At 41.7% G+C, this 16,393-nt stretch overlaps 1 protein-coding gene across 2 annotated transcripts in view; it reads right to left on the reverse strand.

The window, feature by feature from the left end:
- Positions 1-1,733: 1,733 nt before the first annotated feature.
- NRROS (negative regulator of reactive oxygen species) overlaps positions 1,734-16,393 on the reverse strand; it is a 44,005-nt gene continuing 29,345 nt past the window's right edge. For both annotated transcript variants that reach the window (XM_069727904.1, XM_069727903.1), the window contains exon 3: positions 1,734-7,960. In XM_069727904.1, coding sequence (XP_069584005.1) covers positions 6,026-7,960 — 1,935 coding nt within the window. In that variant the 3' untranslated portion in view covers positions 1,734-6,025. The remainder of the gene's footprint in view (positions 7,961-16,393) is intronic.

The following is a 16,393-nucleotide window of genomic DNA, read 5'->3' on the forward strand; positions in this document are numbered from 1 at the left end:
TAAATCTTTAAAAAGAACTTGTCGGATAAATCATGTTACCAAAACCACAGGCATCATGAATCAGAGCCTGGCTGCATGGTTTCAGTCAGGTATGTTTTTCTATGAAGCACTCTGGCATTTCAGAAAAAACATAGTTTGAAGAACTTAGTTGATTGACAGTTCTGTCCTATGTGTGCAAATAGGGAAAGACTTGTCAATAATCAGAAGCGGCGCTGGGAAAAGTCAACTTTACAAACTATTTTATCTGAAACGCCAGAGCGTTTGAGAGTAAAACCTGCCTGGCTATAAAAATGCAGCCAGGCTCAGTTTGTTGTTGCCCTTGATTTGGACAGTATGAATTGACTGACAGGTTCCTTTCAATAATATATGCAGTTTGCATTGTAAAATGTGATAACAAATGTCTCCTGAAGTTTTAGTCATAGATGTTACTATAGTGTTGCCTACAGATTCCTCTTTTTAATCACAAATGTCCTTCTGAACCCAAACCTCACTTACCAAAGGCTGGGATTTTATTGGTGTCTGAAGGGAATGGTGGTTCAAATAGCGAACATTGTGGACGCCTTTTGTTTCATGCACTGGGGCTTATTCTCATTATCTATGCTACTGGCTTTGAGGGTTTGATAGTGGCAGCTAAACTGTTAAAAACAATCCGATCACAATTTTACAATAATGTTTTAACGACATCTCCTCTTAATGAGAGGTGAGAAAGATTCAGAGATAGTTACTTGTGTGGTTTCCTGCTAATTCACTCAGTTGAACACCCGCAAATCACTCAAAGAACTGAAACTTCATACTAATTACATATCAGATGCCGAGAAGTCGGAGTTCAATCTACACTTGAGTTTTCTTCTGTGACCTAAAACTAGAAATAATGTGGATTTTTATCTTTAACACCTCTAACTTCTGCTCGCGCTATGTGTAGGAAGCTTCAGAGAATGCTACGCGTCAGTTCTTCTGAACACTTTTATCTAACATCATGAGGGCATCTTCATTCAAACAGCTCACAACTTCTGTATCTTCTCAAACCATCAAGTAAACCATTGCACAGTTTCCTTGCAAAGGCTTGATAAGAATCTGTTTAATGCAGCAGAATGAAACAAGAGGGCATAAATATGTCATGGCCTCTGTGCCACTTATACTGTATGTCGTCAGCAGAGTGCCAATGTGATTAGCTTGGGACAGACCGGTCTTTAGGGATGTGCTGCCTGCAGAAGGAAATCATTTTTAAGGCGTTTCCCAATGTACAATTTTGAGACAAAACGAAAAAAAAAAAATGCCAAAATGTCTCCATCTCCTCCACTGCCGGCGTCCACGGGAATCGCAATGGACTTCAGTGATATCCGAGTGCAGTGCGAGGTTTCACAAGCACCCATAGACTTATGTAGGTGCATGTCATCCGAATTTTGCATGCATTTGCAGCATGTTGCTCTTTTTTTCCTGACTAAGGCTGCCATCACACTAGCAGTATTTGGTCAGTATTTTACCTCAGTATTTGTAAGCCAAAACCAGGAGTGGAACAAATAAAGGAAAAGTAGAAGCATATGCACCACTTCTGCATTTATCACCCACTCCTGCTTTTGGCTTACAAATACTGATGTAAAATACTGACCATATACCATAGTGTGACGGCAGCCTAATTGCGATCTGATCAGAGCAGGAAAAAAAAACGGCATTGAGAACAAAAACATAGGATTCAATTGGTACGAATGCAATCCAAGTTTGCTGCATCCTGCTAATGCATTAGTTTCTGTGTCCTGAGCAGGTAAATATCGTTGCCTTTTTTGCTGTGATAATTCTTGAATTTTTGGGAGAATTGTATTCCTTTTTCTGTGGCTTTGCGTTGAATTTTAATATATCTTACACTACACTTGTTTTCATGTGTAGGCAAAACTCCTGTGTGTGATGCTGGTCACTGTTCGCTGGCAGAGAGGCTAGGTAGTCAAGAGGTCCAGGATCAGATACTAAGAGAGCTTATGATAAACAAAGGAATAAGACAAAGGCGTAGTCAGGTTACAGGTCCGAGGTCAGGATTCCCTGAAGGTAGCAGATCACGACAGAGGGGCAAGGCAAACAGATGGTCAGAACAAAGGATAAAGGTCAGGTAACAATAGATCTGAGCACAGGAACGAAAAAGGCACACAGACACTACCGAGTACAAGCTACAACTGTCAGTTTTTAGAGGCAGAGAGCCAGCTAAATTGCCAGGTAATCACAACAAACAAGCGACACATGGAGATAAACCGGCACTCCCCGGCTCTGATTGGGTGGCTGGACTGTTACGCAACACACTGACAGCTCACCATGCCCCAGCCTCCGATTGGACTACTGAGCCTTCCATCACCATACTGACTCCTCAGCACATTCCTGCCCTAGATTGGACGGCTGAACTGTCCAACTACACCAATAGGGCAGCATGGTGGCTCAGTGGCTAGCATTGCAGCGCTGGAGTCCTAGGTTCAAATCCCACCAAGGACAACATCTGCAAGGAGTTTGTATGTTCTCCCCTGTGTTTGCGTGGGTTTCCTCCGGGTACTCCGGTTTCCTCCCACATTCCAAAGACATACTGATAGGGAATTTAGATTGTGAGCCCCATTGGGGACAGCGATGATAATGTGTGCAAACTGTAAAGCGCTGCGGAATATGTTAGTGCTATATAAAAATAAAGATTATTATCATTATAGAATGAATCGTGACACTGTGCTATAACTTCTTGTACTTTTCTCCTTGGCTTCAGTCTTGTCTATTTTCTCCACTCTCTCCATTGTAGATTTGTGTACCTCCCTCTGCCACCTGCTATTTCTAACACTGAGAGGAGGGACAGGCAGCAGAGTGAATCCATAAGAGCAAAGGCAGTGGCTCTGATGGATTCGTGCAAAAGCAGCTAAATAAAAGACTTGCAGACATTTGTATTAACAAAATGGTAGCCAATTTGTAATGAAGACTATGCAGAAATTTGCTTCACTTTTCATCTAGGAAGCAATGTACAGTGTGGTACGTCATTTGCCGCAGGAACTCCTGGAGAAAGTGGATTTAACAGGTGAACGTGTTTACTTTTTTGTTGTATCATATTATTTGCTATTAGATCAGGGAGAGTTTTGCAGGCATGTCCAGCACCATCAGAGGTGATTAAAATCAAAGCTAGTTTTTTTGTATTCTTTGACAATAATAATAATACTTTTAAGAACTGTGACATACATGTCAGCAACTAGTCTGTTTTGAAGCCATTTTTTTTAGGTACACGAACGGTTCCTCTTTTTGAATGTGTTTACCGACATTGTGGTGACGTATTATTCTGTTTACCACTAGATCATATGAGTTTAGTAATTCAGTATTAGTTTAGATTCAAATCTAAACCTTATTTTTCTGATAAAATCACCGAAGCTTGAACTTATAAGCCCACACACATGCAAACATTTTGGTTACGTGACCAAGGTAAAATCTAGAACAATTATCATCAGCTGATATTTGTGAGCAGAGCATCTACTGCATGGTAAAAATATCAATATTTTTGGCTCGGAGACCCACATTAGAAGCAGGAGAACCTGTAAAAATAAGTCCTGTTAAGTGTTATCGTTTTAAAAAATGGGAGACTAAGACTAGTTTCATACATATGACACTCACAGTCAGAATACAGAACGCAAATAATGGAGCAGTTGTGAGTATCCTCACTATGACTCAACAGATGATCTACAGTTCTGTTCAGCAGCTGATGCACTTTTAATGGGGCTGTTCTACTGTCGGTAGTAACATCTGATCGGTGGGGGTACCAGGTGTCGATCTCTCACCCATCGATATTGGTTACCTATATTAAGGATAGTTCATTAATATTATATGCTCGAACAACCAATTGGCCGGACCACATATCAAGTATACCGGTAGTGATAAAACAAACAGGCAGGGAAATGTGCTCCCACATACAAACAAGCAGTTAAGAGTTCCTGACGTTTCTAAAGTATATTCACTTTTGCTTCCTTCCCTGGCCAGGAGCTGTGTATACATGATTATAAACTAGAGCAGCTCATCATGGTCAGACACAGCCATTACACAGTACACAGCAGGGACACATTTATAAAAGTATCTCAGCACAAAAACATTTTCTTAAACACATCCAATTGTATAACTTATTAATTGTAATCAAAGAAATAGATTGAAATGTACTTTTTTCTTATTCTTTTATGCGTTTAATTAAGGATCAGTGTTAAAATGACAGCTTTCACTGAGTCATCAATTTTCTTATACTTTCACTATAATTCAAAAGTATAATTGGCATTTTTCTAATTTTACCTTGGGGCGGTGCTCTAAGCGCTGATATTTATTAATATGTTGGTAACTCCAAAACTATTTTATTACTCTAATATCTAGGAGTCTCTGAAAATAAACATTTTCTTTTTATTCAGAGGTAGATGTGACCCCAGTTTTATGTTGCCAGCTAAGATTTTACAGATAATTAGATAACAGAACTACTGGCTTATAACTGCATCGGTTCAACTCAACGTCAGGATGGTGCATAAGGTGAATTGTATCGCAATTTGTTGAGTTTATAGATGTATTATGAGTAAACTTTAAGGAGTACATGTATTACATAATCTATACAATTTTAAGAAGGGGGTCACTTTTTAAAGGGAATCTGTCAGCCCAAACTGATACTATAAATTAAGGACATATGCCTGAAATGGATATAGACCCTGTAAAAACTGTACTTTTACAGCACTAATCCTTGCCATTATTCTGCACCAACTCAAGTTGAATCAATATGGTAATTGGGGTGCTCGGTGCACCTTTGGTGGGGTAAAGAGACTTCGTGCACTGTTCCGCCCACTGGTTTTGCATGTCCCCGCCTCACACACTGGTGATGGACAATGTGAATCTTTCTCTGCAGACACTGCTCGCTCCAGGCAAGCCAGCACTGCCAGTCATCAGTGATTCAGGCAGGGACATGCGAAACCAGTGGGCACAAAGGTACGCTGAGCATCTTGGCCACACCAATGGCACATCAAACACCCTAATTTGAATATTTGATTAAACTTCATTTTTTGAAAAATGGAGATCTCAATTAGAATTCTAAATATGAGATTTTTACAGGAGCTATAACCCATATTAGACTACATGCTAAGTTTACACTGTCTGTTTGGTTTGGATGATAGTGCTGCTTTTAAGGGAGTCTATCATTAAATTTCACCATACAAACTGTAAAAGTTATTAAATAGGTATTTTCAACCAGATGAGACTGATTTAGTTACTCTGACAATTCATGTCAGAATGGAATGGATGTGTAATCCTTTTTGAAAGTTTAAACTCCCTCTCTGCCAACCTAGCCTAACTGACAGCACCTAATTGTCCCTATTCCCTGCTCTGATCCCTCACTGCTCAGTACAAGCTGCATCTGTTGTTAAGGCTGGGTGGGTAGAGACAGAGACTAAACACATTTGGACTCATGAGCTCATTCGTTAGCTGGACTCATAAAATTATTATTTGATATATGGAATAAAAGTAGTTATATGGGACTCTTGAAGAATAAAGGGATAGGTTGCTCATGAAGAGTTCCACCCCATGCAAATGAAAAAGATGAGCACTTAGTACAAGGCAATTCAATTCATCATTCCATAGCATGGACATACTACACTTATACCTCTTCTTATACTCATTGTAATCCGTGTCTAATGAAGTCCCATGTTGTAGGGCCAAAACCTCACTGACTCACTTTTTGGATTGCCTGAATAAACATTAATTACACTTATTGGGGGGGCCAAGTTTCTCTCATCTTCTTTATATTTTATATCTGGATTATACAGCCATTTTGACATGGATATTCAACATAAATACACCAGTCTCCTCAGGTATAAAATATCTATTTAATAATGTATGCAGTTAACATTTTTTTTATCTACTGATAGGTGTGCTTCTTTTATAATGCACTATGCATGCTTACCATTTTTTCCTTCAAACATAAAAATATATAGCACCACTATCTCTGGAATAGTAATTCTATATTTTTGGCTACATCTGCTCCATCTACTTTTAAATCTTAGTAGCTTGATGATGTCCTGAAATGTTTCTTGAACACTTTAAGCAATGGTTTCTTGAATAGAAGAAACAAAAGGATAAAAGCCACCAACAAAGTCAAACAGATGGGAAGAGAAAGTACCAGTGACAGCAAAGTGCCTCCATTTCTCCAATGGCAAGCATGAATAACAGACTCCGGAAGATCATGCACAAACATATAGTTGTTGGTGAAATTACACGTGATCTGCTTGAGATCGGGGATGTTAATACCCTTGGATGTGGCAAGTATCTCATACCAGCTTAACTTACAGCAATCAAATGAGTTTCCACTTAGGTAAACAGTTTTGAGGCTCCTTATGAGAGGTTGGTAAGAACTAGATACCGGTATTGAAGTTAGCTTGTTTTCATGGACATCCAAAAACTGAAGAGTAAGATCCATTAATGACATGGGGAATGTAGTGAGGTTATTTTCAGATATATCAAGGGAAGTCAAGCTCTTGAACGCAGAGAAGTCAATGTTGCTCACAAAGTGTAAGCTATTTCGGAGAGAGAGAGACTTTAGCATTTTGACGGTGTCTTGCAAAAAGTCAAGGTTCATAAGTTGGTTGTATGAAACATCCAGATATGTTAATGTGGTTCCATGGAAAATAAATTGTTTGCCCATTTTTAACCCACAACCGGACAAGCGAAGATGCTGGAGAGACGGTATATTTCTAAGGTCCACACAGTTCGGGTAACCAACCATATTGGTTGAAGAGCAAAGGGAGATATGGTTATGGCTCAAATCCAGGGTGCTAAGAGTTTTCATGGTGTGGAAAAGCTTACCGGGCAGGTCCTGTAGTTCATTCTGGCTAAGGTTAAAGTAGCTTAGCTGATGAAGGCTAGAGGTACTCTCCTCTAAGCTTATCCTTGACAGTCTATTATTACTAAGATCCAAAAAATTAAGATTACTTGTAATCTGTTTACTTGATAAATCAAATGTTTCTAAGCAGTTCCAGTTCAGTTTTAGATAAGACATTGATGACATTGCAGCAAGAAAGTATTCGGGCAAGTAATCAAATTGGTTTCTGCTAAAATCCACGACACTTAATGCAGAGAGGTCACTTAAGGTATCCTCCCACAGATAAACAGTGGTGATATTGGACCCATTGTTTTTAAAAATAAGGAAATCTGCAGAGGAAGAAGATTCATCAAAATGTTTGCTATAAAACCTCATTTTGTTATCAGACAGCAGCAATGTATGTAAGTGATGCCTCTTCGGCAAAAATGGAAAAAATAACAATTGGTTGTGAGAAATGTCTAGTTTGTGCAGCTGGAAGTGAACATCAACTTCCCTTGAGAAAAACCATTCAATATGGTTGTAGCTGAGATTGAGAATTTGTAACTGCGTCAGACTAAAGTCTACAATACATGGCAGCAGGTTAAAAGCAAGGTTCAAAGTCTTCAGGTTCACCAGACTGTCAAATGTATCTATTCCAATCTCATAAATATAATTCCATTGAAGGCTCAACTCTTTTAAGTTCCTCAGACCTTCAAAAGACGACCTATCCAGACGCATGATAACATTGTGGTCCAAATTTAGATATTCCAGGGATGTCAAATTTGATACAAGAGTAATTACCATGTCCTCATTCAGAGCGTTTCTAGAAAGATCCAACCACCTAAGAGATGAAGCAGAACTCAAGCCTGAAGATATCAAAGTATATTTACTGAAAATAGTGTTGTCCTGTAGTGATAGTGATTCCAGCTTTGAAGTATGTCTAAAAGCATTCAAGTCTATATGACACAAACTGTTGGATATTAAGCTCAAACTGTTAAGATTGGGATATCGATGCAAGGTATCTTCATCTAGACTTTTCACATTGTTGTGATCTACAAGCAGTTCTTGTATATCAGATGGGAGGTCTTCAGGAATTGAGGTTAGCTGTAAATATCTGCAATTTGCTGCTTTGGAAACCTAAAGAAGAGTCAATATGTTACTTAATAAATGCAAGAAAACAAAATAGTATAATTTTGAGTAATGATGGTCATACATGTAACAGATGTCATTAACAGTAACTTACTTACAGTGCTGGTCAAAAGTTTAAACACCTGTTCTTGAACTGATTTTTTTTTGTTTTTTATTAGAATGTGCACATTGTATATTCAGACTGAAGGCAGGAAAACATGAAGGAACACATGGAACCAAGGAGTAAAGAAACACTTGTGAAATAAACAAGAATATTTGTTAAATCTTAGATTTCTGAATGTACCCCACTTTTACTGAGAACAATATACAGTACATACCCTCTTGACATTCTGTTAAGCAGCTTCATCAGGTGTTCACCTAGAATGTCTTTCTAGCAGTGTTGAAGGAATTCCCTGAGGTGCTGACTCTGAGCACTTCTTGCTTACTTTGGTTTCACTATCCAGTCCATCTCATCTCAAACCATATAAATTTGGTTGAATTTGAGGTGTGTTTAGGATATGTCATACCTCACGTTCTTGGTCACATAGCCCTTACATTCCCTTGAGCTGTGTTTTGGATCATTGTCCTGTTGCAAGACAAATGATGGTTCCACTGAAAGACTTCTGATATGTGTTGTTGGAAAAAGAGACAGAAACATTACCTCCCAATCGTCCTTACAATTCTGCTATTAATCTTGTCCCTAATGCCAAATTACCTAAAGCTCGTCTTTACAATTTGTCTGGGCCAGAAAGGACCACCATGAAAAATTACGTGAACAAAGGTTTACGGGTCATAGCTGTCCTTCCTCCTCCCCTGTAGTTGCTGGATTTTTCTTTGTAAAAAAGAAAGATGGTGACCTCTGTCCTTACGTCTATTTCCGAGTACTGATCAAAATCACAGTTAAGAATACATACCCACTTCCACTCATTCCCGACTTTAATAATCAGCCTGTGGGAGATAAGTGGTTTTCTAAGCTTGACCTGAGGGGGGCTTACAATTTTATACTCATCAAGAAGGGTGATGAATGGAAAATGGTGTTTTTGACATCTGGGGGTTTATTAGAAAATCTTGGATTAATCAATGCGACAGCAGTATTTCAAACCTTTATGAATTATATTTTTTCTGATTGTATTGGGAGATTTCTTGTGATTTACCTTGATGATATTTTAATTTTTCCACCAGATTTGGACTCTCACCAGCAACATGTTCATAATACAAAGGTTGAGGGAGAATTGTTTGCTAAAAATGAGAAATGCATTTTTTCTGTTCAGGAAATTTTGTTTATAGGATACATTTTATCGGCTCATCGGTTTAAGATGGATCCTGGGAAGGTGAAAGCCAAATTACCATATATGTGAGTATAAGCCGAGATTTTCAGCCCACTTTTTTGGGCTGAAAGTCCCCCTCTCGGCTTATACTCGAGTCATACCCAGGGGTCGGCAGGGGAGGGGGAGCAGGGGCTGTCTAATTACTCACCTGCTCCTGGCGCAGTCCCTGCAGGTCCCTGCTTCCCCGGCGCTGCAGCTTCTTCCTGTAGTGAGCGGTCACATGGTACCACTCATTACAGTAATGAATATGCGGCTCCACCTCCCATAGGGGTGGAGCTGCATATTCATTACTGTAATGAGTGGTAACGGTGACAACTTACTACAGGAAGAAAATGCGGCGCCGGGGAACAGACATGCAGCGACGGCGCCAGGAGCAGGTAAGTATGACGGGGGCAGTGCCCGATATTCACCTGCTCCTCGTTCCACCGTCGGCGCCGCTGTGTCTTCCGCAGTGATGCTCAGGTCAGAGGGTGCGGTGACGCGATTAGTGCGCGCCGCCCTCTTCCTGAACGTCGGTGCAGAGGATGGGGAAGACACAGCGGCGGTCAGCGGTGGAACGGGGAGCAGGTGACTATAGCAAGTGCCGGGGGCCTGAGAAGCGAGTATGTAATTTTTTTATTTTTTTAATCACAGCAACAGCTTATGGGGAAAATATCTGTATGGAGCATCTTATGTGGCCATGTGCAGCATTATATGGGGCAAATATCTGTATGGGGCATCTTATGTGGCCATGTGCAGCATGATATGAAGGCAAATATCTGTATGGGGCATCTTATGTGGCCATGTGCAGCATGATATGGGGGCAAATATCTGTATGGGGCCATGTGCAGCATGATATGGGGGCAAATATCTGTATGTGGCATCTTATGTGGCCATGTGCAGCATTATATGGGGCAAATATCTGTATGGAGCATCTTATGTGGCCATGTGCAGCATGATATGGGGGCAAATATCTGTATGGGGCGTCTGTATGGGGCCATAATCCACATTTGTTGAGCATTATACGGGGCAAATGTCTGTATAGAGCATCTTATGGGGTCATAATCCACATTTGTGGAGCATTATACGGGGCAAATATAATAATAATGATAATAATCTTTATTTTTATATAGCGCTAACATATTCCGCAGCGCTTTACAGGTTGCACACATTATCATCACTGTCCCCGTTGGGGCTCACAATCTAGGTTCCCTATCGGTATGTCTTTGGAATGTGGGAGGAAACAGGAGTACCCAGAGGAATCCTATGCAAACATGGAGAGAACATAAAAAAACTCTTTGCAGGTGTTGTTCTTGGTGGGGTTTGAACCTAGGACTCCAGCGCTGCAAGGCTGTTGTGCTAACCACTGCGCCACCGTGCTGCCCATATCTATATCAAATATCTGTATGGAGCATCTTATGTGGCTATGTGCAGCATTATATGGGGCAAATGTCTGTATGGAGCATCTTATGGGGCCGTGTGCAGCATTATATGGGGCAAATGTCTGTATGGAGCATCTTATGGGGCCATGTGCAGCATTATATGGGGCAAATATCTGTATGGAGCATCTTATGGGACCATAATCCACATTTGTGGAGCATTATACGGGGCAAATGTCTGTATGGAGCATCTTATGGGGCCATAATCAGCATTTGTGCAGCTTTATATGGGGCATATTTTAATATGGAGAATCTTATGGAACCCATCATACACTGTATGGAGCATTATATGGGGCGTATTTTGTATGGAGCATCTTATGGGGCCCATCATAAACTTTATGGAGCATTATATGAGGCTCCTGATTCAATATGGATATTCAAAAACACTTAACCTTCTGATGTCTCAATTAATTTTACTTTTATTGGTATCTATTTTTATTTTTGACATTTACCGGTAGCTGCTGCATTTCCCACCCTAGGCTTATACTCGAGTCATTAAGTTTTCCCAGTTTTTTGTGGCAAAATTAGGGGGCTCGGCTTATACTCGGGTCAGCTTATTCTCGAGTATATACGGTAGTTTGGGATTATCCTAAGGACCTGAAAGCGTTGCAACATTTTCTAGGATTCGCCCACTATTATAGAAAATTAATTAGGGGTTTCTCTCCGATTGCTTAAATCTCATACTGACCTCACACGTAAGGGGCGGATCTCAAGGTTTGGTCATCATTGGCTTTTGAGAAATTTGAAAGAGTCTTTTATGTCTGCTCCTGTTCTAATCCACCCCAATGTTTAGGAACCATTTATTGTGTTTTATCTCAGAGTTCCAAACCTCTGACCAATTTGCTGCCATGTGCATTTTTCTCGAGAATACTTTTGTCTGCTGAAATAAATTATGATGTGTGGAATCATGAGTTACTCGCTGTTAAATTAGCCTTTGAGGAATGGAGGCATTTTTTGGAGGGGCAGTTCATCAAGTCATTGTGGTCACTGACCTAAAGAATGCAGTATACATTGAATCTGCTAAATGGCTAACTCCTAGACAGACCAAATGGTCCTTATTTTTCTCTAGATTCAATTTTTCTATCACATTCAGGCTGAGGTCCAAGAATGTGAAGGCTGACACATTTATCATGCAATCTTAATTCAGTTTCTCTTTCAGAATCTCCATCCTCCATTCTCCCTAAAGGCATTGTGGTCTCTGTGGTATCCTCGGAGTTGGAAGTGGAGATTCATAAACTCGTCTTCCCACTGCTCCAGAATCCAAGTTATTTGTACCTGTGTACCTAAGACTGCGCCTGTTGAAGGAGTTTCATGATTCTGGGGTCACAGCTATGCAGAAAGCTATTGCTAGACTCTTTTGGTGGTCATCTATGATTAATGATATTAAAGATTTTGTGTCCGCTTGTGAAGTTTACACATTTGCTAAGGTCTGTCATATTCAGCCAGCTGGTGAATTGGCTCCATTGACAATTCCAGAAAGACAATGGACCCATCTATCCATGGATTTATCACAGATTTGCTTCTGTCTGGTGGGAAAACTGTCATTTGGGTGGTGGTTGACCAATTCAGTAAACAGCCTCATTTTATTCCTTTGTCAAGTCTGCCTAATGCACACTCTCCAGGTTGTTTATTTATCATCAGAGATTGTATGGAATTACATTTAACATTGTTTCTGATAGGGGAGTGAAATTTGTCTCCGAATTCTGGAGAGCTTTTTGTAATAGAACGGGGATTGACTTGTCAATTTCCTCTGCCTACCATCCTGAAACCAACATTCAGACAGAAAGGGCAAATCAATATTTGGAACAAATTTTAAGGTGTTTTGTTGCGGCTCAGCAGGATGACTGGTCTTCATTTTTATCTATTGCTAAGTTCGCCTTTAACAGTCAGGTCAATCAGTCCACTAGAACCTCAACATTTATTTGGTAATTATGGTTTCACCAGGTGTCACCCATTCAGTGTTATTACCTGGCTATTTAGCTGGCTGGCAATGATCAGACCATTGCCAGTTGTAGCCTAGCTCTGTGGTGTGTTTGCTCTGTGTTCTAATTTTCTGACCTTTGTTGCCAGACCTTGGGTTTGCCTCTTGACTACTCATTTGTATTATCCTTTTTGCTTTGACACACTCTGACCTTAGTTGCCTCCGCAGAATCCTCCACATCAGGTGGCAAGACAATGTCCCAGACACGGCAATTCTGGAACAAACTGGGCTCTGCAGTGTTTACACTCTCCTGCTGAAAGTCCAAGCCAGGTGGGCTGGACATGTGGTCCGAATGCCTGACAGCCGACTACCGAAACAACTGCTGTACGGAGAACTGTGCCAAGGAAAGCGAGCAGTTGGGGGGCAGAAGAAGCGCTATAAAGACTGCCTTAAGGTGTCTCTCAAAAACCTGGAAGTCAACACCAATGAATGGGAAGAGCTTGCCCTGGATCGTCCAGGTTGGCGGGGCTTGTCACCTCAGGAGCACGTGCAGCTGAAGATAGGAAAATCTGTGACGCAAAAAGAAAGCGTGCTGTACGCAAGGCACAAGCAGAATCTGGTGTACTGACCACATCTGCTTTCGTATGTCAAGTATGTGGGCGAACCTTCAGGGCCCGGATTGGACTCATCAGCCACCTCCGGACCCATAACTATTAGTTCTCTTCTAACCCTGAAGTCATGGTCATCTTCGAAAACGAAGGACGAACATCACCCTCCTGGCTTTTGACCATGTGCTTCTTGACTTCCACGCCTCACTGCTTGTCTGTAAGAAGTGACTCAGCATCACGTCCAGCAATTTCCTGGATAGACTGATCTTAATATCATATAGTAATGGATTGTTGTCTTTTTTACTTAGTTGAGTGAATCTTGCCATATTCTGGCTTAGAACTGTTGAGGAATACGGGTCAGCACTGTATGGAGCTGAGTACTAAAACTACTTTTGCAAACCACATCAGATGGCTGCTAACACATTATGTACCCTGGTGGTTCTACAAATGAACTCTGATGAGGCATACCTGATTATTTGAAGCTATTCCAGGTGACTAACTACTTGATGAAACTGCTTGAGAGAATGATGAAGGTGTATGAAGCTGGCATCAGAGTAAAATAGGCATACTTTGAAGAAACTAATCCTGCTCTCCTGCTTTGTCTGTCTATGAAGTGCACATAGTACATCACCCAACTTTCCACACAGACTTTCCTCTGCTCCTAGAATTCTCATGGTATGTTCATGCACCCAGCTCTCCAGCCTGCTCTCTTGCCTTGTCTTTCTATGAAGTGCACATAGTACATCACCCAACTTTCCACACAGACTTTCCTCTGCTCTTTGCATTCTCATGGTATGCCTTTCAGCTAACCCCAGCTTACTCTGTGTTATTTATGACCTTGTTTACTCTGGCTTGATTGTATGCATCTGGTCCACCCTTAATTCTCTGACCAAGATGAGCAGAAACCACTCCTCACTGCTTCACACTTGAATGCACTTAGTTGTACATATATTGCATAGTACAAGTCTGCAATGACTTTAGTCTGCTGTGTGATTCCTATCATTGTGTCCTAGAAGTGGGAAGATTAATTTAGAATTAAAACCAGAATTGAACCAGAAGGGAAATGAAGGTAACTGGACTCAGTCACTGTAAACAATGTTTCTGTTTGTTTTCACTTTCACCCCCATAATTCTTCACTTTCTGCAAACTCCCCTAATCCCTACTCCTAGTAAAGAACTGTTCATCTCCTCTTCAATCCTCCCAATCCCCTAATCCCTACTCCTAGTAAAGAACTGTTCATCTCCTCTTCAATCCTCCCCATCCATCTCACCTCCTCCTCAGAACTGTTCCTTAATTTACAATCTCTGTCTCCAAGCACAGACAGCCCCCTCATGCCCTCTACTGCTCCCACCTGCGAACACTTTCTCTGATCCTTCACACTACTGGTGATAACTCTCCAAATCCTGGTCCTCCTCACCACATCCCCACAGTCAGTTTTACCTCCCATACACGCTCTATCACAAATTTTCGTAACCTCTCTAACCTTATACCCATTCGCCCAGCTCCCACTTCCCCAGTCCCACTAACAGGAGCTCTGTGGAATGCTCGCTCTGTCTGCAACAAGCTTTCCTACATCCACGATCTTTTTGTTACTACCAAACTTTCCTTCCTCGCCATCACCGAAATCTGGCTCACCCCTTCTGACACAGCCTCTCCTGCTGCACTGTTGTATGGTGGCTTTCACCTTTCTCACACACCCCGCCTCAGCAGCAAGCATGGCGGAGGAGTTGGTTTTCTCCTGTCAGATAACTGCTCCTTCACCCCAATCCCACTGCCACTCTCTGTTACCCTCCCTTCCTTTGAGGTGCACTCTGTGCGCATCTGTGCCCCCACCAACCTCCAACTGGCTGTCATTTACTGCCCCCCAGGGCCAGCCACCACATTCTTTGACCACTTCACCACCTGGCTACTTCATTTCCTTTCTGCGGACATCCCCACTATTATCATGGGCGACTTCAACATCCCCATTGACACTTCCATCTCAGCTGCAACTAAACTTCTATCTCTCACTTCCTCCTTCGGCCTGACTCAATGGTCTTCTGCAGCCACTCGCAAAGATGGTCACACATTGGACCTCATCTTCACCCGCCTCTGCTCCCTATCTAACCTCTCTAATTCACCTCTTCCTCTTTCTGACCACAATCTACTCACATTCTCTTCCATCTGCACTCCTTGTCTACAATCCCCACCCCCCAAACTCGCACACCCTCGCAGAAATCTTAAACACCTTGATCTACATTCACTCTCTGAATCCCTCCTCCCTCTCACAGACATAAGTTAGCTGCATAGCTGCAGCTTTGGAATCTCTTGCCCCTCTCACACATACCAAAGCTCATAAAATCAACAGACAGCCCTGGCACACCAGCCTTACCAAAGAACTGAGGCGAGCTTCCAGGGCTGCAGAGCGGAGAAGGAAAAGATCCCACTCCAACGAGCACTTTATCGCATTTAAACAGTCCCTCACTACTACTCAAGACCACACTCGCCACAGTTAAACAAACCTACTTCTCATCTCTCATATCCTCCTTGTCTCACAACCCTAAACAGTTATTCAACACCTTCAACTCTCTCCCCGTCCCCCAGCACCTCCTCCCTCCCCACTCACCTCAGCTGAAGACTTTGCCTCATTTTTCAAGCAGAAGATTGAGAACATCAGAGACAGTTTTAGTCGACAACCCCCAGAGCGCTTCCTCTCAACTACCCAGCCCTCCACCTCCAAAACCAACTTCTCCACTATTACAGAAGATCGACTCTCCACTCTACTCTCAAGATCGCATCTCACCACCTGTGCACTTGACCCGATCCCTTCCCACTTCATCCCAAACCTCGCCACACTTTTCATCCCAACTCTAACCCATCTCTTCAACCTATCACTAACAACTGGTGTTTTCCCCTCAGGCTTTAAACATGCCTCAATCACACCTATCCTCAAAAAGACCTCACTTGACCCATCCTCTGTATCTAGCTATCGCCCTATATCACTTCTCCCCTATGCCTCAAAACTACTGGAACAACACGTCCATCTTGAACTGTCCTCCCATCTATCTTCCTGCTCCCTTTTTGACCGCTTACAATCAGGCTTCCGGTCACACCACTCCACTGAAACGGCCCTAACTAAGGTCACCAATCACCTATTAACCACCAAGAGCAAGAGACACTACTCTATC

Source organism: Ranitomeya imitator, chromosome 5, assembly GCF_032444005.1.
Source record: "Ranitomeya imitator isolate aRanImi1 chromosome 5, aRanImi1.pri, whole genome shotgun sequence".
Taxonomy (NCBI): Eukaryota; Metazoa; Chordata; class Amphibia; order Anura; family Dendrobatidae; genus Ranitomeya; species Ranitomeya imitator.